The sequence below is a fragment of the Triturus cristatus genome, chromosome 5_2, assembly GCF_964204655.1.
Source record: "Triturus cristatus chromosome 5_2, aTriCri1.1, whole genome shotgun sequence".
In the NCBI taxonomy this organism is placed as follows: domain Eukaryota; kingdom Metazoa; phylum Chordata; class Amphibia; order Caudata; family Salamandridae; genus Triturus; species Triturus cristatus.
This window is the reverse complement of record NC_140588.1, coordinates 533,544,879-533,571,598: the sequence shown is the minus strand read 5'-3', so window position 1 is coordinate 533,571,598 and position 26,720 is coordinate 533,544,879. Positions and strand designations below refer to the sequence as shown.

Below are 26,720 nucleotides of genomic sequence, written 5' to 3'. Positions count from 1 at the left end.
TAGGCAAAAAATTTGGGGGTAACCATAGTCAGATATCCACCTTCCTACACAAGTGTACACAACAGAACTAACTTGGGACCTCTTTATCAAAATCCTTAACACCACACCTCAGAAGGAGATAGCAGGCAGTGAGGAATCTGTGAATAAAGTACCCAACACAAGTATTGTTAGATTATTTCTTCTGATGGATGAATCTATGTGCAGATTCCTCACATTTTCAATAAATACCCAAGAAGTACTCTTAAGAAGGTGGTTCTGACCATGTGTGCAAACCTAGGAGTTAAGGCATTAGTATTTTGTGAAGGTGAAGAACAAAGACAACATTGCAGCCGGATACATGTCTAGAACAGGAACTCCACTGTCCAAGGACGGAAGCAGTCTTGGACACGGTGGAACACACCATGATGCCCACAGGCAGTGCGCCTTCTTAACTAGGGTATAGCACAACTTAATAATGCAGAGGAGAACGAGCATACCGGAAATTGTCATCTTCGGACTGTGTTGCCCTTCTTGGTACAAGCAAAAACAAGAAACACCTCAATTATCCACAATATGAGCTAGTTTAAAGTAAAAATTCACAGGCTAGCAAGAGTCCAAATGATGCAGTTCTCCCTGATCTAGTCTAGTGTTTTTCCAAAGCGCATGGCTACCCAGAGGCCTCCCAGCTTTGCAACAGACACCACAAAATGATAAGGCTACAATGCGATCAGTCCCAGAAAAGCAAATATAGGCAGCGGGGGAGGAAAGATCATCAGTAGGGCAATCTATTGGCCATCATGAAGCTTGGAAACCCACCATTGGAAGACAGGATGCCCTCGCACGAGGCACAATCCTTTTCAGGAAGAAATAGCTTACTTGACCTGAAATAAAATGACTTGCAACTAGCTACCTCCCCCAACCAAGGTGACAGCAATAAGGAAAACAGCTTTTAGAGCCAAAAGCCTGAGAAAGCAGCTCTAAGGCAGAATAATGGAATGCCTTTGGCCATACAATGTCCCAGAACCTGATGTGGATGGCAGCAAGCTCTGTGTACAAGTTTTGGTCTTTGCCCAAGCTCTTTAATCTAGGAGCGGGCATAGCAACTGTAGTCTACACATTTTTGGTCTATTAACAGCGGTCTGTAGGTGCATGGTGTGGCCATTTTACCCATGCAGTGCACAACTCTGTCCATGCACAGTGACTATGAAAATGGTGTGTAGCATTTGGCACACTGTGCACCCAAGGACTAAGCACCCATTGTCGAAATGTCTCCAACAGGTCGATCGTGAGCTACCAGTTGCTCCCAGACACCTTCAGAGTAGCTCACAGTCCGGAGTTCAATTTTCAAATAAGCACAGGGTCACATTTTCCTTTTAAGGGGATATCAGTGTTTATTTTACACTATTATAATCAGGCTTGCAGATCTAGGGCCTGATAATGAGCAGTGCTTCAGTCTGATGTTTGACCCAGGCTGGTGAACAGAGCTAAAGAACTGAAGTATTTAACTCAAACACAAGTCCTTGCCAACTCAATATTGGAGTCCGAGAACAAAATGATGTTTCTGAATACATTTAAATGGGATAAAATGAAAAGTTACCTTAAATGATTGAGTTAACTCTTCATTTTACATTTCTCCTATTTCAAAGTGCTGTATTTATAAACAGCAGGCCTTCTGCTCCCAGTAGACAAGGTGCCATGTGAATAACTGAAAAATACAGTAATTTGTTTTAAGTGTATACATTTAAATGCAGAAAAATGTTCGTTAGTTTTAACATTTTTGCAAAACATTTTTCTGCACTTTACATTTCTCCCATTTAAAAACAATGGTTGTATGTTTGTGTAACGCATGTAACTGTACCACATATGGTGAAAGTTATGTCCTGTGCCACAAGTACATATGACACAGGCTCTCAGTCACCCATACACATATATCCCATTCATACGCACACATGTTCATACATTTTTAAAGACCACGCTCTCAGTGACACACAAGACAGCCCCCTGTCATAGTGCCCCTAGTCAAAGTCTTTTTTCAAACCATACTATCTGGCTTTATGGACATTAGCGTTAAAGTAAATTAAGCTGGGGGTGGGAGTGTCTGGTAACAATGCACGAGTTAAGCCTTCAGTAGCTCACAATGATTTTCATTGATCACAAGAAACTCTCACTGCAGAAAAGGTTGGAGACCTCTTGAAAGCAAGCTTTCTCAGTCACCTGCTAACTTTAGATTTTTCTAATTTGCTAGTACCTAATATAAACTTGCAGCACATAAGTAAGATATGAATTATAAACCAGGTTCTATGCATTGTACCAATTGTACAGATATTGCCAGATTAGACACTGATAAAACTGTCATGGTCAAGAACATAATGCATGTCAATTTCGACACTGCACAGTCAAGCAATCACAGCATGATGCCTGTTTCCAGAGGCAAATTAACACGATTTATAAAAGTGCATCATACTGTAGAATGGTTACATATTATAGAAATTAAAGACACCTGAGTTTTCCTCGCCACTAAGAGTTTGGGAAACCTGGTGCCATTTAGCCAGAAACATTGAAGTATACAAAAAAGTGATGGATGGAAAGCTTGAATCATTCTCAGCCACTGGTAGTCACTTGAGGGCGGCATCCCAGTCCATCGTTATTTTGCACATCATGCCATCTCAGTTTGAACACAGCCATATGCAAAGAAGTCTTGACCCTGCCAAGCCAGGTTCTCCCTGAATCAGTACACAAAAAACCCAAGAATTGTTTCTCCTTTATAAGGGCTCATCAGTTAAGTATAGCTTGACTCCAGTGGAAAAGTGTTAACTGGACCCACTTACAGGCATACCTATCTCACTGAAGTATACAAAAAAATGAGTAATGGAATGCTTGAATCCATCTCAGCCATTGTAATTACTCGAGTCACATCCAAGTCCATCGTTATTTTGCCCACCATTTCACCTCAGTTTGAACCCAGCTATGAGCATATTAGTCTTGACTCGCCTCCGGTGGGAACCATCTAGCCCAAACTGCCAGCAGAGGTCCTCCCTGAACCAGAACAGAATCAACCCAAGTCTGGTTTCACCCTTATTATGGCTTATCATTCAGGTATAGGTTGATTTCAGTGCCAAACGTGAGATGGTATGATCTGCAAAATAATGATGGGCTGGGATGCTGCCCAAGTAACTTTCAGTGGCTAAGATTAATTTAAGCATTTCATCATCACTTTACTATATACTTTCATGATTAGCCAGAGAAATTCATGGAAACGTGTGATTTAAAGAGCAACTTTATGTGGATGATTGGTGGTTCACCACATAGCCAGATAAGCAGGTATAACCGTTTTTCATATTGTAACACAAAAGCATATATTGCTGTGCCAGTTCCAGTTTTGCTCCTGGAAACAGTACGCTGCTTTTTATATGGTCTAATAAATTGCATTCTCTTTGATGATAGTGCATATTTTCACGTTTAGTCTACATGACTTAACACGTGCAGTTCCAGTTTCCATAGAGAAATACAGAGGTGTGCCATGCTTCATATAAAGAGTTTTCACTTGGTCCGGGCAGAAAACGTTGTCCAGTTTCCTACAAACAATCACCTCCATCTTGAACAGCTCCTACTCTCTGCTGGCCTGAGGAAGAGTAGGGGGCTTTTACAGATCTCTGCTACATAACGTAACATGTATTTGTAAAGTGAATGTTCACCTTAAAGGGTACCTTGTTGCTGAACAATAGATGTTTATTGTTACCCAACTCAATGGTACTCATTTTATCAACTGCTAAAGGATGAGTGGACCCACTGGGATTTGAACCTATGACCATGAGGTGACCAAGAGGTCACAGGCCCCTACAGTGGAGGCATTAGTCCACTAGGCCACCAGACCAGACTAGCGAGTTTGGAATAAGCGCCACAGCAGCTTCTTGGCCAGTGGCTTCCTCCTTTGTTAGTTGGACCTGTGTTTTCTTTTTTTTCTTTCCAAGGCACAGCCCAACCAGGGCTATAAAGCTCACGTTTGTCTGTGGGTGAATAGGTCTGTTATCGTGGTGCTAAAGCCGAATTGTGTGCCTCTGTAGCAGTGCTTAATCTGAGCCGGTGGTTGCCAGTGGGGCCCACTACACTCATTTTTGGGGACTGGTACTTATTTTTCCTCATTAGATATTTACCAAGAGCAAGAGAGGGAAAAGACAAAAAGGGGAGAGAAGCAGGTAGAAAAAAGACTGAAATAAAACTTCCACAAAGGAAGAAAGCAGGGATTCAAAAAACTACGTAAGTGAGATCAAGGGGCAGGGAGTGTCTAGTGGCAGCGGATTAGAGAGGCATGAGGTGAATTCAAGACTACACAGTACATTTAATAGCACTGGACGCCAGCTTCTGAGCAGACCATTGGGCAGCGGCACCCATTCTTTTACAACTTCAGCACAGCTGGAATGTAAATGAAGATGATCCACTTAACATCGCACGACTCGCCAACTTCTAAACCTGGTTGTAGAATCTCGAGTATCCAATTTACTTTACAAGACTAATCATTGGGTACAAGGCGAGCACATAGGTAGGACATGACTTGTGGATACTGCTGGTAGGGGGACTAGTTCAGGCCCTGGTCCCTGTGAACTCTTGGGGCAGGTGGACTAAAAGCAAGGTCTGACTGGCCCAGAGTCTGCCTGGCATGGCTGACAGTTAATTGCTGTGTCCAGCATTCTCTGTGAGAAGGGAGAGGTAGATCAAGGTATACCAAAAAGCCATATTTGGCATCTAAAGCCTGCTATGCAGAGTCAAAAGCCATACACAGCATGCTGTGGTAACCAGCGGAGCGGGTGCATAGTATGGCACTTAGTTCGCAGTCAGTGACTACTTGATGCAATTGGGCGCTGCCTGCTTGATGCAGCTAAGCACTACTGTAAAGGCAATGCCCAGCGGGCTCCAGGACCTAAGAAGTGGGTGAACTCTGTGGCCCGGCACTTTAGTCTTGGATGACAGGATTACTGAGTGAATCTTAAAGCTAAATCTCCTGACCAGTGTCTAGAGGTTATTGCACATGGCTAAAGATCATGTAATGTGCCAAATACATGATGGATAGTAGAGGGCATTGTGCACGGTGGAATGCCCTGCACTGTATCCAGTTCGAGAATGGCATTGGCATAGGCTATGGCCTGTCAGTACTGGCATTCAGGGGACTTGGCATAGAATTTGGCTTGTACCAAAGAAACTCTGTTGGCAGGTTGACTGGACAGAAAGTTGCAGGCAATCGATGCCTTTCATCAAAATCTAACTGCGCACAGCTAAAGGCCATTCTAGCAGGCTCTGTGGTAGATCAGGTGGTGTGGTTGAAGTCTATTAATCTAGCATTGCGCTCTTTAGAAAGACCTTAAGTCTGCCCCAACTGGCTCTTGGGTTATTGGCATAGCTCATGACTGAAAGCCACTACTTGTTCCTAAAGAGAAATGTGAGCAGGAGCCAACATATAGCATTTTAGAAGTATAGCATAAACATACATTTATTTGTAATGCTCGTGTTCACAATAGAAAAAGTTACTTGGTGCCTATCACAGATGTTTGTTTACTAAATTCAGTGATGCTCATTTTACTGACTAAGAAGGATCAAATACCGACTGGACCAACTTTGATGTAAACCAGGTCAAAATATAATTGTAGTTTCCTGTAATAATAGTACAATGAGTCCCCAGACCAGTAACTAGATATCATTACAGACAGTAGACAGCAAATTAACATTGTTGTAGTTAATACATAACCTTTTTCCATTAAATTCACAAGCAAAGCTGCACAATAATCCTCGACTACTAGATATCGTTTCTGAGCAACCATGAAAAATTCCCTACAAACTTTTGTTAAGGAAATAAAGGAGAACTGTATATATACACATTATTAAAGTTTTAAGTAGGGATAGCACCACAAAGCGCTAATGATAGTAGACTGAAACTTAGGCTCAGTTTGAGGCTGACTGCGATGGAGTGCGGATCCGGTATACCAAACAGGTTCGTACTGGTCAAAGATTTTACCTTATGACTTAGTCCTTTAATTCTCAGTCCACTGCAGGAGTGTACAACTAAAGTCCCTCCATGACATCAGTTAGGCACTTAGAGGCTCACAGGTTGTCAGGTAGAGGTGAACAGCAGAGTTCAGTCCAGGTCCGTTGTCACTGGTCACCTGGGCAGTTACAGGAAAGGACTCACTTAGATTGTGGTCTACAGATAGCCAGAGAGGAAGTCAGCCAATTGACCCTTGGAGTCCACCTTTGTCCCCGGTACAAGAGGGAGCAGGTTCAGTACTTCAGGACTCCTCTCAGGTCACAGACAGCAGTGTTCTAAAGTGGATGCATTTATGCCTGGCACTTGCTAGTGGGTGGAAATGACTCCTAGGCATGCTTCAACCAACGGGTAAAATTTTCCAGGGCCATCCCTACTCACTTTGGGCATTTTCAAGATGGCAAAAGTCTTCCGCCACACTCAGCTTTGGCGCTGGGGGTGGGTGGTGGGGAATGTACTATGGCAATCCTAGTGTCCTGCCACATCTAACACTAAAATCCAGTTTGAAGCAGCCACCGTACCCCCAAGAAAGCCAGATACAGAGGTCTGGTAAGAGAAAGCAGGGTTCATCCAAGGCCGGACAGGATGTAGATGGCACAGGGTGTTTTCCCAGTGGCCCGGAAGGGTGGGGGGTAGTTTTTAAGCGGTGGGGACCAGTTTTGTTACAGGGGGCTGGTTTTGCAGCACTGCTGCAATATCGGCCCCCTGTAACAAAACCGGCAGCAGTGCTAAAGTGGTAACAGTGCTGCTGTTTGCTAGCAACTCCCTACCACCCACCGCCCACCTCCCGGGGCCCGTTCGGCAGAATTGCCAGGGCTGGTTTGTGTGCCCAGTACGGCCCTGGGTTCATCAACAACCAGACAATGGATACACAAGAAGCGTCTTGCCATCCTGTTTTCATATTTGCTGGGCATCCTGTTTCCTGTCCCTCCAAGTGTGCCCTCAGTGTAATATGTAAACCCAAGCAGACCTGTCAAGCATAATTTGACACTGCAGTGTCAAAATGGATGCTCACAGCCCCACCCTGCATATTCTGGGAGGTTCTAAGAAGTCAGCTCTGACCATTCAACTCAGCATATTGTTTGGTCCTTGGAGGCATTTCAGACCATTTTCAAACCTTTTCAAAAGCTAATTACTGGCTGGGATTGGTTTAAGACCAAATACAAATTAGTCTTCAGAAACTTAAGGAAGGCAAAATGTGTAATTTTCTATTAGTTAGCTTTCATTAAAATTAAGTAAAAACCGGACTTCAACATTGAATTGGATTATTAAGGACTATTAAAATAGTTGTTTAATTAATTTTCTAGCTGGTCCCATTCCAGAAAATACAGTATTAGTTTATTAAGATGTACTCTGGTCTTCTACATAAAACAGCTAGGCCAACCACAATGAAAAATAGCTTTTGGGTGCTAGTCACTTTAAGGACATTTTACCATTATATAGATCTACATGTTGTACCTTTAAATACCATGCTCCCTGCCTTGTAGGCCACAAAGCTAGCAAATGGGTGACTTGTTCATATTTAAAAGGGAAGTTTTGGCCTGTTACAGGGGTTTATTTTGTAGTTTTTAAACTGCTTGTCAGGCTACACTGGTAGGCCTAAAGCTATACTTGCACTGCCATTGCAGTGAATGGCACAATAGGTGCAGTAGTCCATTAGTTCAATTTACCTTCCAGGCCTTCGAGACTTATTGTACCATATACTAGGGGCTTATACGTATGTTAAATATACCAAGTAGGAATATGTCAATTTGGCAATGGTTAGATGTGAAAGGTTTAGGGATTTGTAGAGGTTCAGGGATTTGTAGAGTGAATGGCTACCCTTAGGCATCCTAGACACTTTTCTGTACTTTGCAGAGATTCTAAAGCCAGCAAAAATATAGGGTCCAAACAAGAGGCAAAATGTCAATGGCGTCCACGTAGAAAAGGCAGATTTCCTACAGTGAACTGCAGGAGTGCTGTAGTGTTTAATTCCCCCATATTTGAAAGTATCTATTTATTAAGTGGAATTGGCCTCATTCCTCCCATATATTCTCTGCAGTTTAGAGTTTGTTGTTGCTAAAACATGTCTTGAGATCATTTGTGAGGTCATTAGTAATTAATTAGTTTACTAACAGGAAAGATTACTGCAATTACGTTGTGTGTGCCTGGCACTCTTAGTCGATAGACAAACAATCTTACGGCAGGTCCTAAGAGCCCTACAAGTAAGGTCATGACGTCCGGCAGTGATCGCTCTTTTAAATTGTACCTCAGTCCAATTGTCTTGGAAGGTAGTGAAACTCCTCGCCCATGTATCAAAAATGCTGGACAAACACGGACACTGTTCAGCGGGTGGGGAGGGGTGGGGGATTGTATCAATGGGGGGGGGGAGTTGGCCTCTTACTGGGTTTGCCCTAGCGTTTGTTGGCCCATTTGTTACCCTTTACCCATTAGCACTTTCGTCACTCGGTTGGTTCATTTGTGCCCACTTCGTATTTAGAGGGTCTTCACATGTTAATTTCAACATCTGTTTTTTAAATACATGTACCTTGTGAAGATCTTTCCAAAGATGGCTTACAGGGGATGGTCTTATCCGGGGGAAGAGGTGGGAAGCGGTACAGTGGGTCACGTGATAAGCATTAGCACTTTACTTTTCGGCCCAAATACCCACCTGTACCTGATATGCACTAGCATTTTAATTTTTTGGCACAAAAAATCTCCCATACAGATGAAGTCTGCTGGTCACCCCCATTACGAGCTATCATGGCACTTTATAGTTTGTTTTAATCATGTTTGCAGTAGTGACCGAATGTTAAGTATTTCAGCCCGTCTATAATGAGGGAAGAGCAAGACTTCAGTGGCTGTACACATTTTATGCACAAGCATTTTATGCTTTGGATTGGACTGTTGTCAAAACTGTCTTTATTAACAGCAGGTTCTTTTATGTGGTCCACAATATTTTTTAATATGTATATTGTAATGTTTTTAACTGATCAAGCAATAAAGAATAATTAACATTAGTAAGGAGAAGAAGGTGGTTAGGGTTGTGTCACTGACCCACCCTAAATGGACAGGTTTAGGCTTTTTAGGATTTTAGATAGATATAACTGGGAGGCACCACCCCCCTGTAGAAACAGTAGCCCAAGCATCCCCCAATGACATATGGACACAGTATAGGCACGGTCATTGTCTTGCCCCATTTTTCTCTCATTCAAAAAACATGTTGAGAACAACAGAGCAAGTAGCTGACAGCTTCTCTGTCCTCCCACCGTGTGAGTGGAACCAAAGATCTGTGAGGTCAGGTCCTCCACGTAGCTTTACAAACAAACATTTTCAATGCAATAGGTCTCGCATTTGGGAGAGTTTGAGCTATTGGCATTGTAAATTACAATTTCTTTTATTTATACGTTTTGAAAACCTGCAAATGGTGCATAAACATGCTCTTTGTACTTATAGTCCTTGCTTATGAGAAGCAAGGCTGACAGTAAAAGAGGATCAGCTACTGCCAGCCTTGCTTCTAGTAAGCAACGACTAGAAGTAGAAAGTGCGTCTTTATGCACCGCTTGCACGTTTTCAAAAAAACACATTAATAAAAGGCATTGTCATTTACAAAGCCAATTGCTCAAACTCTTACAAATTCGAAACCTACTGCATTGAAAATGCTTGTTTAGTTCTGACAAGGAGGCGGTAGAAGCCATAAGAAGGCAGGGACCGTGGCGCCAGGCCGTGTTTCAAAAGCAGGAGGGAGGAGAAGGCAGATGCTGCTATAACAGACCTCGGTCTTTAAATGCACAGCAAATGTGGCAAGATAAGAGCAAGATTTACAACCCGGTTTAGAACAGAGCTCTGCTCTCCACTGCTTCAGTTCGAAGAAAGAAATAGTGCTCATGAGCTCTGAGTAACAACATATGTCACAGGGGCAGTCCCTGAAAATGGGCGGAGATTTTAAAGCCCATGTCCTGAATACAGCACGTCTCTCAGAGACAGCGCAAGCGCTGCCTAGGTGAAACCTAAAAAGCAGCTCTGTGGGCAGGCAGTTGGAAAAAAGTTATGTATAATCCCCCATTCTGGCAGATTAGATCTGCTCACTTTCATCATGAGCAATTAGGTAAAATACAGTGCTCTGTATTGCCTGCCCTCCTTGCCAGGGAGCAACAAAAACGTGCATGCAAGCCTGGACGGAGCACAATAGCACAAGTCTGTACTCGGAGGCTCTTGTTTTACAGTGGCATCCAGTAATAGTCTGTGGCACCGCAACCTTAATACTGACATAACTGCGACCTCAAGTAATAACAGGTGTGGTTTCAGTAACTTTTGCCTATGTTACTGCATGCATTTTATGCTTTAAGGGTGATGTACACAAACATAGTTTAGATAAGTGTAGTAAGTGACATTATTTAAAGTTTCCCATGCCCTACGCATAGCAGACTGGGCTTTTCATAAGACTATAGAGGTTTCAAGCAGTCAGCTGCTGTAGTCTGTTAGCCTCTCATTTCAATACAGTTTAACACCACTCATATTCCTCCACCAAACCCCCATAGCAGAGGATCTGAGGTGAAAGATTCTGAGTAGTCAGTATTTAACAGATGTTTCTTCAACCAGATGAAAGGGCCAGTGACAAGACTGTCTGAAAGGTGTTTATATGGGTACATGTAAACAGCCTTCAATAAAAGGATGGCTTGGATTCTAACTGAAAAGCTGAAAACTCATTTGAAATAAAAACTAAACAAGCAGGTAGATGAAAACTAACAATGTGGGAACTACACAAAATAAGAACATTCCTAGCTTAAGTAAAGGTCGCCATCAGTATAATGCGTCATGGGCAAGTGTTAACAGGATGCATTCTCTTAGTGAATACAAATCATAAACGACCGGAACTCAAAAAGAATAGGGGGGTAACTAACAGCTGATAAAAAGTGGACAAAATACATCATGTCTGGAGGGTGCCTGTGCTTGGGATTTATGTGGCAGTTGAGAAAATTTGTGATACTGCCAATTGTCGTTTATCTTTCAGAGACAAAATCGACTAAACCGATCTTTGAAAATAATATGCTGTGTTGTCATCTCCAACTCAAAAAAGCTCAATTTGCAATTTACTGATCTTGGATGAATGAAAGTGGAGTTGGTCCTATGGAGATTATAGCATGGGGCAGAGAAACACACTATCAGATCCCGTTCGTGAGGCCAGAGCAAGCAGGGGCTACAATGGCGCCCAAACTGTGGTGTCTGAGGCCGTTCGGCACTGATGCACCGGGTTCCCCCCACTATGGCTCTGCAAACTTGGCCAAGTACACACTTTCTTAACTAGACTCTCAGGGTAGCATTGGCAAGCAGACGAAGGCTTCCCAGGTAGCAAGTGGTAGAGGGGGCAAGAGCGCACAACTCAACAGTATCCAACAGACACTACTAATGTATTATACAGTGATTTAATTTCACAGCCAAACAAATACTACTTAGATCAATATGAAATACTGCACAGGTCAATAGGAATTGCAATTAGTGTTGTGATGCCAGTTATGGTTGTTGATATGGTGCTGCACTTCCCTTCCATTACTCTCTGCTCGCTCTCGGTGATTTCTAATGGCTTTACTCCCCAGTATACTGTATTCATTAGACCCAGGTGAACATCACTTCTAGTTAACCTACTGAGCAGATGTGCAACTCAGTACATCTTTCAACCCTTGCATTAACTTAGGAATAAATTCTTAAGTCTGTTGATGCCGTACTTTTGTTAGGGTTAAGCAGGCGACCTAGTGTTGGAACAGGGACTGCTGGGCAGAGTAAGAGTGGCAGTCCTGTCTAACAGCACTCCTCTTTGGCAGTTCCGGCCTCCCTAGATAGGGGCATAGAGGTGTTCAAGTTCGGCATTTCCAGCCTAAGGGCCAAGTTGTCCACAATGATATGTCCTGAGAAGTTTGTCTGCCTGGCCAATCAGGCTTCTAAGGTGATGCAGCTCGTCTTACTGACGTCAGCAGCTGCAACACCAGTGCTGTTCACGGCGATAACCATGCAGAGAGCACGAGGGACCTTTCCAGCATTGGTCGCTCCTGACGTCATTCGCTGTTGTAATTCCCTTTATCTGAATGTTACTCACATTGAGAATATGGAAGCCTTTTCTTCCTAGACACGTCTCTCCTACTGCAGGACTATATATTCTACCCCATCACTCTCACATTGCAGGTGGGCTTCTAGGCACACCCTCAGCTGCTCTAGCAAAAAGTGTAGATCTCAGGTGATGTACTCCTCACTTCTGGGAGACTGGATAAAAGGTAGACACCAGCCCTTGTCCTGTAGATGTCCTTCTATTGTACTCTGCAGAGCTGCCCCTTCCTAGGTAAATTAGAACTTTCAACTGGTGTGGTTTGGATCCTGCTTTTTAAAAAAAAATGTTTTTATTGATTTTATTAAGGTTTACATTTGTATCACCATATAGCATGAGATTGCGCTGCAGCGTGCAGCAATAACATAAGCAGAATTTCGTGTATTACAAGAGTATATTTGCATATGTATCAGACCGGGAGGCATTATGTCCAGGCAGGAGACATTCATTCTCCCTGTTCGGCCGGTCTCAACATACATAGTCCATTAGTCTCTCTGCTTGCAAGTTGTGTGGTGAATAACCTGTTGAGGCTAGTTGCGCTGCAGCGTGTATGGCGTACCAACCATTCAATCGTAACTGGGGAGTAGGCAACGGAACTTGGGGCTGAGTTGGAGCAAGGTCGTGTATCTGTAGCTATTGGTATGTGCGAACGCCACCCGGTGCGTCCCCGCCCACGCAGCGGGCATGCCGGCTGAGATATCAGTGCTCATACAGGGAAAACCAGCACATTGCCTATGGGTAGTGTGAAGGTGATGAGACACCGGAAGAAGTACCAGACATTGTCACCATTAATATACCCCTGAGCCCTCTAAATTATCTTTGTAACCCCCACATTACTCCCTATAACTATCATCTCCTAATCTTTAAGATTCCCTCAAAGGCCCCTTCATTTAAGGATGCCATGCCTCTGACTTTTTCCAACAGATGGGAGTCCCAAAGTCGCTCACAGTGGTCCTTTAGTGTCAATTTTAACACACAGCGTTAACTTTTAACCCCACATTTCACTGGGTGGGGAACTTAAGAACCATAAACAATAGAACGAGCAAAACAATTCACCAATTTTGATGATGAACACTTAACAGTAAAAAACCTACGGTTTGCTGTGTTGCAACTGCAAGCATCCTCTAGCAAGTTTATATCAATGAGAGAGGATTACTTGAATGATAATAGGTTATATGAACAGGTGACTCCCATCAAAGTAACGTCAAGATCTTGGTCTGACACAGAGTAGGTTCTATGTTTATTCCCACTTGAGCTAGCGGCTGATCCAACAAATACTTGCATTTTCTGGCTCCACTGGAATCACTGCTATCTAACTTGTATACCTCAAACTTAGTGAAGCAGTTTCGGCACCTCAGAAAATGCAATTAACTTTATAGCTGGTGTACATCGGTCGGAAAGACCCTCACTTTCAAAGCTACAATAGCATACTGCCTTTAGAGATTAGTGGTCTTTCTGCCCTCTGACTTCAGATTGCTCAGCTGGTCAGACCTCTTACACAAGAGATTCAGCTACCGTACGTCCGACACCTGATTTTGGAAACCAATTTGTAATTCTGCTTGCTCAAACTACACACAGTTCATAGGAGGGGTGTTGTCCATGTTCACCAGTTCAATCCAAATGGGTCCCTAACATCTCAAGACTCTGGCTATACAAGATCACAATGAATCCTCCCCAAAGGAAAATTATGTTTCTTGCTAGCATTGTGGTGTCAATAGTGATGTTCTCTGTCCTTAAGGTCTTTCTTGTGATGACCAAATAAAAGAATGCTGCACCTGTTCATGCCTACACCAAGGACTTGTCTTAAGCAAACATATAGACTAGAACACACCTCTGCATGCTATGCAGGTCATCTAAGGATATGTAGATCTGGGCAACCAACCACTGCATGCTCTTACCAGTTGCCTATAAAAAGCCACAGTCACTTACTCTGGCATCGCCTCAACCACGAGTTTCTTACAGAACTTAGACGTAATAGACCTATCCTATCCCTTGCCCCGGAGAGAGCAGCCCTAGAATACCATGACTGGATCGGGTTGGCAGTTCAGGCAATCGTCCCCCTAAAACAAGGTAAAATCACGAGAACAGCCCCCACCGAACCCTTGTTTACAGAAGAGCTTAGACTGCTCAAAAGGCAGTGCCGTAGGCAAGAAAGGCGCTGGAGACTTAAGTATGAGCCCAAGGAAAAAGAGCGCTATAGGGAAATACTCACGCAGTATAAAGGTATGATCCACACTGCAAAAATCAAATACTTTTCAGAAACAATTAGCAAAGCCAAGAATAATGCCAAAGAACTGTTTGCCACAGTTCGAAAACTTAGTCAAGTGCAGGCCCATAAAGAGAATATCTCGGATCAAGCCTTTTACGATACTTTGGCTTCCACTTTTTGCAGCAAGGTTCATGACATCCACAACAAATTTACGCTGAATCCGACCCAAGTGGCAAGTAGTTTAGATCTTTCTGTGCTGAAGCACTCCAGCAGTTCAGATTCCGCGCATCTTTCTGAGTTTTCACCAATAACATACAAGCAGGTGGACAAACTTCTTTCTGCTGCCAAATCTGGTTCTCCACTGGACCCTTGCCCCCCCACCAAAATCTTATTCTCTGCAATCCAGCCAATAGCTTGCCATCTCACAGAGCTATTCAATCTTGTTCTCCAATCTGGTACTTTCCCCAATTTATGGAAAAAGACATCCATTCTACCACCATAAAAAAATCTGGATAAAGCAGACCCAGGTAACTACTTTCCGATAGCTCGCCTGCCACTGCCAGCTAAAGCTGTTGAAAAATATATGAATCAAGAACTCACCACGTTCATTAACAACAACAACATTCTGGATCCGCCCCAATATGGTTCTTGTGGCGGTCATAGCACTGAGCTTGCTTTGATCACAGCTGCTGAAGAAATTAGGCGCCCGGTAGATAAGGGAGGCATGGCGTCACTGATCCCTTTGGATCTGTTGGCGCCATTCAACACGGTGGACCATGGCCTCTTTTACGTTGCCTTCAAGAAATAGGTATTGCTGGCACCGCCCAACGATTGCTTAACTCCTGCCTTTCTAGCTGGGAACAATTTGTGGAGATGGATGATCTGAGTTCTCAGAGTTTTAATCTTCCGTGTGGGGTCCCACAGGGCTCAACCCTCAGCCCAACTCTTTTTAATCTGTATGTGGTTCCCCTAGTTAGGCTCATCAAATCCTTTGGCTTTACCATGGTGTCATACGCCGATGACACCCAGATTATAGTGTCCATCTCAGAGGACTCCCGGAACTCTATTCACAACTTTCACGCCTGTATGGGACAGGTGAGTATATGGATGTCAGAGAACTGTCTCAAACTGAGCTCCAATAAGACGGAGGTTCTTCTTTTTGGCAGAGATGTCTCCCACTGGTCCTCGGACTGGTGGCCTATCAAACTTGGCCCTCTCTCCATTCCAGTCTCCAAGACAAGGAATCTGGGAGTCATATTTGACACCACTCTCTCTTTTCTTCATCATGTGAATGCAATCATATCAGCTATTTGTTACACCTTAAAGATTTTGAGGAAAATCTTCTTCTTTATACCACCTGACCCACAGAAAACACTTCTTGTTCCCTTGTCCACACTTCACAAACTTTTGTTTGGGGATCTACAAAGCCTCGTCTAGTTGCTTCTAAATTATTGGCTCGCTCTCACGGTGGTTTGGGATTACCATCATTAGAACACTATTCTTTAGCTTTACATCTTTCGCAGCTAGTTTATTTACTTCCGGGTACAACAGACCCTCTACAGTGGGTCAGAATAGAACTTAATTGAAGTGATGGTCTAGATTTCCTTTATGGATCCCGCCTTCCACATTCCTCTCCCCCGCATCCAGTAATGCAAGTTACTTACCAAACATGGCAACGTGCACATCGTATCCTCCGATTTGCCCATCGATTACACTAGAAAGCCCCACTCTGGAGTAATGAAAGTATTTGTTTAAGTGGTTGTGCACTCCAATGGTCTAGTTGGAAATCAAGAGTAATACACACGATTGATCAACTTATCCTAAATGGAGAACTAAAATCCTTTGATTCACTTAGTTAAGAGTTTGGTCTCCCACCGCATCAGCTCACACGTTACTTGCAACTTCAGTGTTGTCTCAAACGATGTCTTGGCTCTCCTCCCTGCTCGCTGAATTCTTCACCCATCTTAGACTATCTTTTTACTTGGGATCGGCATAACAGGGTATTGCCAAGCATGTATTGAGTCTTGATTCACCACCTATATTCACAACCACTTCTTAAAGCTCTTCAAGAGAAATGGCAAAATCGTCTACAGATCACTGTTGAAGACGGTGACTGGTCAGACATGCTAGAAGCCTTAGACAAATTTACCCGAGAGGCTCGTTTGAAGTTCTGCCTTTTTAAGATCCTACATAATTGGCATTGGACACCTTTAAAATTACAAAGAGCAAGACTCCTTCCACACTCCAAATGTTGGAGATGTGCTGATAATAATTGTGATCTTTCCCACATACTTTATCATTGCCTTTCCATGCAGCATTTTTGGGCATATGTAGGTAAAACATTAAAGGACTTGACCCCTTCTCTCCACACTCATCTAACCCTTTCTATTATTCTGCTACATGGTTTTAGAAATCTTGTAAGCATTAAACGCCCGCAATGTCGTCTTTTGCATATTGCACTTTCCACTGCTGAAAACTGTATCCTGCGACATTGGAAATCATCTAGTCCCCCTACACAGGAAGACTGGATGATAGCAATGATTCAAACTGCTTCTCATGAATGTATTATTTATAGATTACAGGATCAAGAGGAACTTTTTCAGCAAGCTTGGGCTCCTTTCTTCACAATACTTGAGCTCTTCTCTTTACATATTTATCATATCATATAACCTTATATCGTTCTCTTTCCTTAATTTATATACATTTCTTACATATACTTATGCTATGTTACTTACCTAATTCCTGTTTATTCCTTTAGGTTCTCTCTACTACCTTTTCCTTTTCCACTCTACAAATGTTATATTACTTACTTTCTAATATGTGTACTTAAATTACTTTCCCTTCCTTTATAATTTTTGTATAACTTATCTAATATTTATGGTTTATTATTATATATGATTTACTGTTACTTGGTATGAACACAAGTTATTTTAGAATATTGTATACATGTTCTTGTTTCTATGTATTGTGAATTTCTTTTTCTCAAATAAATATGACACACAAAAAGAAAACTGTGGTTTTGGCATTAGTTCTGTCAAGGTTGGACTACTGCAACGGTCTTCTGATCGGAGTTAATAAAGCTCTCCTCATCAAAATGCAGGTTTTGCAGAATTCAGCCGCCCGCTTGCTATTTAAACTACCAAAATATGCTTCTGTAAAAGCGGCCCTTCACTCTCTTCACTGGCTCCCGGTGAAAAAGAGGATCAAGTTCAAGGCACTTTGCATCCCTTTTGCCCTGCATATCTGATTGACCACTTTCACTGGTACACACATTCCAGAATGCTGCGGTCCTCTTCCCACCGGCTGGTGGAAGTTCCCAAGGCACGTCTTTCCAACTGGGGTGGCAAAAGCTTTCTATACATTACCACCAGATTGTGGAATCAACTGCCACTCTCACTGAAAAACTCACCAGACCTGTTGTCCTTCAGGAAGGGTCTGAAGACTTGGCTTTTTAAAGCCTAGTAATAAGTGGCAACTAGTTCCTTTTCTTTTCCTTCTTTTCCCCATTTTCAGTCTTTTGTTGCCAATGGCTGGCAGGTGGTTGGATGTTAGCGCCTAGATGTCTCCGGGTATCAGTTGCACTATATCAATAAATTAAAAAAATTATCCACCACGCATCTGGTGATAACTCGGAACGCACATGAAGACAATCAGAGAAGACTATACCTACATCATCAGTGGGCCTTTAACAACAAGACACTGGAGATGCAGTTGAAGAACTGATGTTGCTCTTTGATAAACGTCTTCGTATCAGAAGAAAATGAAAAGCATCCGACTTGGAAAAGGAGTAGGGGATGTTCACCCATTGGCAACGCCTTTCCCCTGCACGGATCAACACCTTTTTATATGCATTTTTCCACTGGGAAGTATGCTCTTGTGAAGCACTAGTTTAACTCCATATGTGGCCAAGCAGGTTCGGATCACAGGTCACCCATGACTGAAGACAAAATGACTGTTTTGAACACAGCCAAGAAAGCATCTGGTAGGAGGCCAATATAAAAGTCAAAAGGCTACCTACAATTGAATTTGAGGAAAAATACTGTCTGTAAAACTTGCTTACAGGACAATACTGTTTCCGTAATATACATACAATATAGACTATTTCAGAAACAACTCTACGTTTAGAAGGCAACCAGTGCACGAGGTTAAACACATAACTTAGAAGATTCATTTTTCCTTTCAAAACTAAAGTGCTAAAATACTTTATGACAAGCAAACCCAGTTATACACCTTCCACTTCAGATACACCACCCAGAAAGGTATTTGAACACTGTTTCTTATTTGGCTGATACACCTTTGGTGGTCTTTCTGACCTTTCTAAATGTTGTCACAAAGTTTTGACAAAGGGCATAAAACCAACAGATTTTTCTCGAAACTAGCTTTGATTATCCTTTGCTGTAGGTGGAAAGGGCCTTATGCCACGTGGATCATCAAATGGCCTTCCTAGCCAACTTACAATGTAAAACAGAACTTTGCTATTGACAGCTGTGGCCATCTCTTAATCCGAGTAATATTTGATGGTATATATTGCCTGCTCATTGGTATTTTTCTTCCTGGAATGTTATGGTGTGTCTTCCGGTAGAAGTAGTCTGAAAGAAAGACATTTGCAGTGCTGCACAAGCACTTCAGCTTTAAAAGAGACTCTCAGTTCAGTCGTACCAAAAACACACCCGCCAGTAAATGTTAAATATTGACTGCAGTAACCTTTGTATAACCTCATATGACATTATTCCTCAGAATCTGGGGCACAGAATTACGGTGGAAGCTAATCACCAAACAGAAAAGACGTGTAATTACATCGTAAGAGCAAAAACAGACCTGGAGTTAAGTCCTGCTTGCGGTTTTCTAACATGCGGATGGGTAGAACTGATAGACCGGAAGATTCTTCATAATAGTGATGTTCATTTATTAGCAGATGCCTATAAAAAAACATCAAAAACTGCTTCCATGCCTAAATTTAAATGAAAATAAGACCAATACCGACCCCCCCCCCGTCTAGAAGGTCGTCGCTGAAGTGACTGGAGACCTTTATGTCAGATTGGCTTTACAGTCGTTATCAAGTTAAAAAGGTGTTTCCGAAAACGATCAACATTGGAATGCTATGAAATCTGGTGCAAAATGATCTCTGCAAATGGATTACAAGAAAGCAGATCAACGAATTTGATTAAGCAATATAGAGAATATAACTTGCCATGCTAAACCTAAAAGAATGAAAAAATGCACAAGAATAAGATGTCTGCTATTATGTCGCTCTAAAAGACGCTACTGGATTTCCATATTATATTAGGCCATTTGGAGAGATTGCAATAGTTTGACACACAAAGGGCCTGATTATGATGGCAGCTGAACGAGCGTCTGACCGTTATCGTTGCGGGATGGTAACCGCTCGACTAGTAGTCAGCGGTTTCATCCGACATATTACGAAAGGGCAGTCGTAAACATGACCTTTTTTATTGCGGGTTGTGCTGCGGCCTAGAAAAGGGCCGCAGCACATGCCACTATAGAAAAGGGCTTGTTTGCAAACATCCATACACCGTTTGCCAGACGCCATGTGGTCCTTGGCACATGAATGTTTGGGGGGGGGTGGGGGGGGGGTACAGGCCTCATAGCGGAGGCACACAGGGGACAAGAGCTCTACTGGGGGCCCCTAAAATCCCTTTCCGTCAGCCTTTCCCTTGGGGTCGATCTGTCATGGAAGGCTGTTGGGAAAGGAGGTCGTAATCCCCCTATGGTAGGGAATACGATCCAACTGACGGGCCGACAGGCTCTTTAAGCCAGTCGTAAGCGTTGGTCAGTCACTCCACCAATGCAGTCCAACTGACTGCATCATAATGCGGTGGTCAGGCCACTCTGCTGGATCTTGGTCGGACTGCCTTCGACAGCCTATCGGTAGCTGTCCAACTGACATCCTAATGAGGCCCAAAGTTCTGTCCTGGTTACTAACACGCTGTGCAATAAGAGAAAAGACAGATACATGGTTTCACAACACAGAATTAGAAGAAGGGAACAAATCAAAGCATTAACGTGAGGATAATACAATTACTGAAGCTTCTCTGACAGGATTGAAAAACATTACATAATATCTTCAGTGACAATTTTGCATTCAAGGTTTAAAATAAAATTTACCCATGTAGTGTTTTCTTAGGCTTGTAAAAGTGAAAGGTGGGTTTTGCACGATTTATTTATTTGCATATATAGCACTCATCGCTGGGTGTGCTTTAAAGTATTTTAAGGGAGAAGTAAAATGAAATGGCAGAAACCTTAAGGTGTAAGTAAAGATAGAAACATGGTAATATTCACAGCAAAAACATTAAGTGGTGATAAGAGTAATGCAAGTCGGAGGTGAGTGATGAAGACATAAAAAAAAAAGAATAAGCTACAAAAGCAAGCAGAAAGCACAGGGAAGAGACAACTAGTGAAGTAATCAAAGAAGCAAAGCTGGAACAGTTATTTTAGTGCAAACGTTGCAAAGTTTGGAGGTAATTGGTAACTCAAACGTGGGTTTAGGTGTGATGCTGATTAAGTGACAGAATGACACTATTCACTGTAAACTACCTCTGATCAGAATGAGGGAGAAGATAAGCAAACATCAATACAAATCTAGAAGATTAAAAAAAGCAAAGGAGGAAAAGAAAAAGGTGGTGAAACAGGTGTCAGTTGAAAGAGTTATGCTGCAAAAAACAAGCATTGTCAATGCCTATAGATCTGGCTTTAAGGGAATATTTTAAGGTAATTTGAACATTTAAAGTAAATAGCATATGTATTTGCATGAAGCAAAGAACTGTAGAATACTGTTATAGGTTAGAAGATCAGCTAACAGTTGCACTGTTAAGTCAGACTTAAAATCCATGTAGGTTAATGACAGCTGAACTGTCAAGCCAGATCATAAAAAGGCGAGAAGCTGACAATTTGTTGTAAGAATGATACAAATTAAGAAATGATAAACTCAACAGCTTGCCATCAGCAAAGAAATGTATAAGAACAAAAAGGGGTAAACCATTAAAGCATTTTATTGGTGGTGTACCAAAATTCTGTGAACTTAAGAGTGCTTAAAAACCTAACGTAGTAGCTAAAATGTGCTGTTCAATGATCATGTTCTGGTTAGGTGGGTGCTGCCATGTTGTCAGACTGGACTAGAGGTTTTCATGTGACGAACCTGCACTCTCATAACAGATACAATGTTACAAGTGAGATAATTGTCTCTGAACAATGTTGTTTTGCCTAACTGAACACATTACATTGTCAAAAGGAACTGCCCACCGTTACATGAGAGGTCACCTAGCAAGAACCATTTTTTTTTTTTTAAGGTGAGCTTTACCTGGTAAAGGGTGGTAGAAAAGAACCCCATTAGAAGTGTCGCGATCACACAGCGTGGACAGGGAGGAAAGACAGGTAATGCACCTACTCACAGAGTTTTCCTCCCCTGTGTGCATGATGCCCTGTTTGGTTGGACCAGGCGCCCAGTGAACTACACATCCCAGAAACCCTTGGGACGCATAGGAGGAACACGGATCAGGCACCTTCAAGGAATCCGTCCCTATAAAGATCCTCCTCTTCCGGGAGGCGGTGCTTGACAATCATGCCTGTTTCAGATTTTTGCAGAGAGCAGAAGAGTATTCCCCGCTGGAGTTCCCGATTCCTTCTGTGTTGGTCCAGCTGCATTTCAAGCTGATCCTGAGGAGAGACTTCTTGCTAGAGCACGGCGTTGCTCTTAGAAGTCAACACTCTCGTCAAATTGCTCCCGACTCCCGGCGCTGGGAGTCCCCAGGTACTGTAGACCCAAACTGGAGAGAGGCGCCGGAGCGCTCCTCCCACACCCGCAACATTGTGTGTTCCCCCCGCGCTGGTTCAGACAGTGCCAACATCTTGAAAGCACTCACGCTATGATATTTGAACAGCGGCCGGGTGCGCTTGCAGTTGAAAACTACCATTTTGCCTAGACACCTTCAAGTACTCTCGCTGTGCCTTCGAACAGCGGTGGGGTGCACTTGCTCTTGAGAAACTTCTAGTACCTATCCCCCAAAGGCTCTCACGCTGTGATTATCAACAGCCGTTGGTGGCACCGTGTTTTGGTGTTTTTACTTGCCCATGAAGTTCTAGCACTGTGACGTGTGTGCTTCTCAGAACTAGGTGCAAGTGATAAATATTGTTTATTTTGCCTATTAATTATGTACATGGAGTACGTATAATCCTGGATTTCTTTGATGACTCTCTGAAGTCGTGGTCTCTCCAGGATTGGTGTTCGCTGCCCGCTATATGCGTATTGCTGCATGGCACATCGTGAGTGTATGAACGACTAGATATTCTGTTGCGTGTGTCTGAATGATACTTCCCATACTACCTCTCATACCTCTCTCTCTTCTTTTGTATGCAGAAGTCTTATGCGGAGTGATCATTGAAGACGTCCAGAGCCCTAGACCAGACATAGGGATATAAAGAGCCAACCCTGCAGCAGTGTTTGCTATTTTATCTACTTCCCTTTTCCCCGGCGTGCTTCCTTGCATAGCGGTGTTCATTACTCTGTGGGAGGTTGCACCCAGGGGAGTAGGAGGGCTCCTCAACAAGCCGTCGTCCCCGCTGGCTGATATCAGAGGTTAGTGGCACTACTTTTCTTGCGCTGCTGACACATCCTGACAAAGAGGTTGTGGGGGCTCCAATGATAAAAAAAATGTTTTGCTGTAAAGCCGCCCTTTAAGGCATATACAGAAGAGCAGAGAGCAAGTACAAAAGAGAACTGAAGATAATTCAATATGGTGTAAAGCAAGAAACTTTTACAGGAGATTACCATATATGAAGCTTGCTATGGAAGTGAGAAGTGTTCAACTAGAACAATTTGAAATGATGAGAATTGGTGTCAGAGCTGCTAATAGTAATATAGTATCTGAACTCAAGCAGGGGCTAAATGCATGAAAACGCCAACTGTCTGTTCTGAAATAAGTGATAAGACTGACGCAGCATTCAAGATGCTTGGAGATGAAGGCCATAGTATCCCCAATTTAGCAGTTAGCAAAAATGGCATGCTGCATGATCAATGTATCAAAGCGCTACACAGTGGTGACACTGAAAAGCGGCAACAAATGGCTTGGCAAAAAGTGGGAAAAAAAGAGACAGAAAGTTAACAGTCTGGAATAGAAATGTTTGAAAGGGACACAGCGAGAATGGCCTAACATTAGAGAAGATTGAAGTCAAAGGATGTAGGAGAAGAAAGTGGAGAACAGGCATTAGCAGGGGTTGATGTATTCAAGACTGGCATACAGTGAAGCAGGTCATAGGACTGCACTATAACCAATGTAGGCAATAGTGTATGAATAGGGGAGGTGACACAAGCAGAAAGAAAAGATATGAAAAGGAGAACTTTTAAACAGATACTCCAAGGACGAAATGCGGCACAGGTGGAATTTGGCAACATCATGCAGAGTAAAGAAGGGCATGCAGCACGTGCCTACTTCAAACTCAATCCAATTCAACACTTTGAATTTGGTAACCAGGAAAAATCAATTACTGGGGCGCTCAACACTTTCGGGCTAAGTACATGCAACCCAATTCAAAGCAATGAATCAGACCCAGTTTAAATGAAAAAAAGTGTCAGGAATCAATCCCGACTTATTACTGATATGGCATCCCATGCAAAGTAGCAGCAAGAAACTAGGAGCTGGTGGCACAATTAAATAGAGTATAAAAGGGTCAACCCACTTAAGGCTTTTTAATAAGTCAGCAAAGTATTGGACAAGAGTGCAAGCAAATGCAAATCAGGAACAGGGCAGCCATGATGAAATAAAATTAATGTGAGCAAACATCCAGGATCAATGATATCCGAACGTGAAAATATCAAGACCTTAATTAACCAAAGCATCATCAGAACATTTTTTTGTGTATCTAATACACATTTCATATCATGGGGCACTCACATACACTAGAGCACAAACAATCCTTGGCATTATATATAAAAATTGGGTACGTTGCAAAAAGCACTGAAATAATGAATGAAACATTTTCCTTTTGAAGTCTCTGAATCAGAATGAACATGCCACGGTGTCTATTCCAAGGCTGCACTGATAGGAATAAGAAATGCATTACCTGCAACTTTTGATCCGGTAGCCGTGCCAGGCTTCCTAGAGCTGTTTCCGGGGTTTCCGGGTTTTTTCGGGGCAGGGACCTTGAAGGCTGAAGCAGCTGTTGACTGCCTACTCCCGTCCACAGAGTCATCATCATCGAAGCTTTTATCTGACAATGGAAAAGGATGAAGAATAACACACCCATTAATGCATGGCTCGAAACGAGCAGAACTGCTTTCAGCAACACCGCGGGCAGGCAGGAGTTTACAGAAGAGCAAGTGAATCAATAGTAATTATTGTGTCCTTTGTCTTTGGCCGAGCAGTGGGCAGAAATTAAAACACATTAGGTCGGAACAAATGGACGTGTTATTGAAATACCGATTCGCGTTAATAAGCCGCTGTTTAAAAGGAGCCAAGGACACGCTGCCACCACTAAACGCAATTTTTTTTTTAAACAAAATAGGGCAAAATAACGACAACTAAAGCTACCTAATTTTCAGCTCCAGTGTGCCCCCATCAATGGGGAAATCTCGGGCTGGGTCTCGAGCATGAAATTCTCAGATGCACATCCTCAAACACTCCCTACACTCGCCTCTCCATCTAGGCTCTGCAACTTACAATCACAGATCCGCTTGCAGATGAGCCGCCTCATTCCTCCAGCGCTCTCGTCCTCCCTGGCTCTGGGACGCGCCCGGTAGCTCACATGGCCGCTCACACAGCAGACACCGGCCTAGACAGCCTCAGCCGACCACAGATCCAGCACTGAGCTTGGAGCCGGCATCTTCCTTTCTCCTCCCTGCACTAGGTGTCGGAGCAGCCAATCAGCTGCAAGGTGACATCATCCCCGGGCAGCCAGTGCCAGATGAAAGGTGAAGATTCTCCCATGAATATAAATTTAGTGGCAGCCCCAGTCTGTAACCACTTTCGATTCTTTGCACTTTAGGTACGTTGTACTGACAACGCCCCCTCCTAGCATCATTACCATCTAAGCATTTGAACAAGAAATGTTACCACACGGTGAGCTGTACTCCACTTCTCGCAAAACAATCATAAAACAAGTCAGTACATTTTCACAAGAAAAAAAAAACATTTCGCTATCTTGAAGGACTCGGAGCACTGGGTTTGAACCAACTCGCGGTTTGCAGCGCAAACACCAGGGACGAGGATCAGGAACAGAAGAGTTGAGAAGTAAAAAAAAAACGGCTCGCGATCTGACTGCCCTGCCCTGCCCTTCTTCTGAGCTCACTTAGGCGACCAAACAATGTAAACACTTTCCTACAGCTCTCAGTTAGATGAATCCAAATTTGTTATCAAATGATTACCAAAGTTCTTCACTTAATTATTAGTTACATTTATGTAGTTCACGTTCACTCCTACCATATTCCTACTAGAATTCAAACCGCGTTGTTTATTCTGCGAGCCAAAATTTACTGTAATATCAGGTGAACACAGTCTCCTTCTCATCATTATACAAATTGTACATTTAACAGCAGTCGGTGCTGCATAAGCTTTAAACAGTTCAAGCTCACGACTCACGTCCTTGCTCCATAGCCACGTTTCCATCAAATTACATATACTTGTACATATGTATTGGCTTTACACGAATGTAAACGTGGTCATGGATTCATTATTCCTGTATGACTGCTGCACGGGAAAACTATCAGAATGCGGAAATGGAGTGGGAGGGGAAGAGAAGGCACTGAAACATGGTGCTGAGTGAGTTTCCATGGAAACAGTACTCAGGCCTTGCACAGTGAAGCTATGGGGATTTTACGTTTTTGTGGAAATAAATTAGACACATGTAGACTCTAATTCTTTCTGCATTTGTAAACGTTAACAGGTGAGTATCAGCTGCAACATGAACAACTAAGACTGTATACATGAAATAAAAAATTACCGGAATCGAAATGCGAAGCTTTTTAAATTTTTTTTTTTTTTTAAGGCATGTCCTGTGGCCTTCTTTGTGTGACTTGGACCAGGGAATAGCTTAGACTAGCTAAACTAGAGTGGTTTACTCAGTAGACATCTGGAATAAAACGAGGTATATTAAAATAAATCATTTTAGATTGTTGCTTTATCTGATGTCAGCTGGAGTTTTGGGACCTAATGTGACAAAATTAACTGAATGGCCCCTGTAAAGGCTAGGAAAAGCGCCGTCAGAACCTTATTTCAGGTAAATAACCACACAATCTGCCCTCACAGCCCAAAAAAACCACATCCCTATACTGACTGCCCACACATATTCAATTAACATTTATATGTCAAACACCAAGAACTTCATCCACACCTCACTCACCATAAATCGTGAACATCCAATAGAGCACACCCTCCCCCATCATACTCATTCCTCAAATCTTCACTGCT

The 26,720-nt window shown here is 42.8% G+C and overlaps 1 protein-coding gene across 38 annotated transcripts in view; it reads right to left on the bottom strand.

Moving 5' to 3' along the window:
* Positions 1–26,720, bottom strand: part of CLASP2 (cytoplasmic linker associated protein 2) — a 1,832,463-nt gene that overhangs the window by 1,062,821 nt on the left and 742,922 nt on the right. For 33 of the 38 annotated variants that reach the window (XM_085607571.1, XM_085607579.1, XM_085607573.1 and 30 more), the window contains one exon: positions 24,379–24,525. In XM_085607571.1, coding sequence (XP_085463697.1) covers positions 24,379–24,525 — 147 coding nt within the window. Of the gene's footprint in view, positions 1–24,378; positions 24,526–24,974; positions 25,139–26,720 lie in introns of those variants that run through there. The other 5 variants (XM_085607599.1, XM_085607601.1, XM_085607607.1 and 2 more) reach the window with 1 other exon arrangement.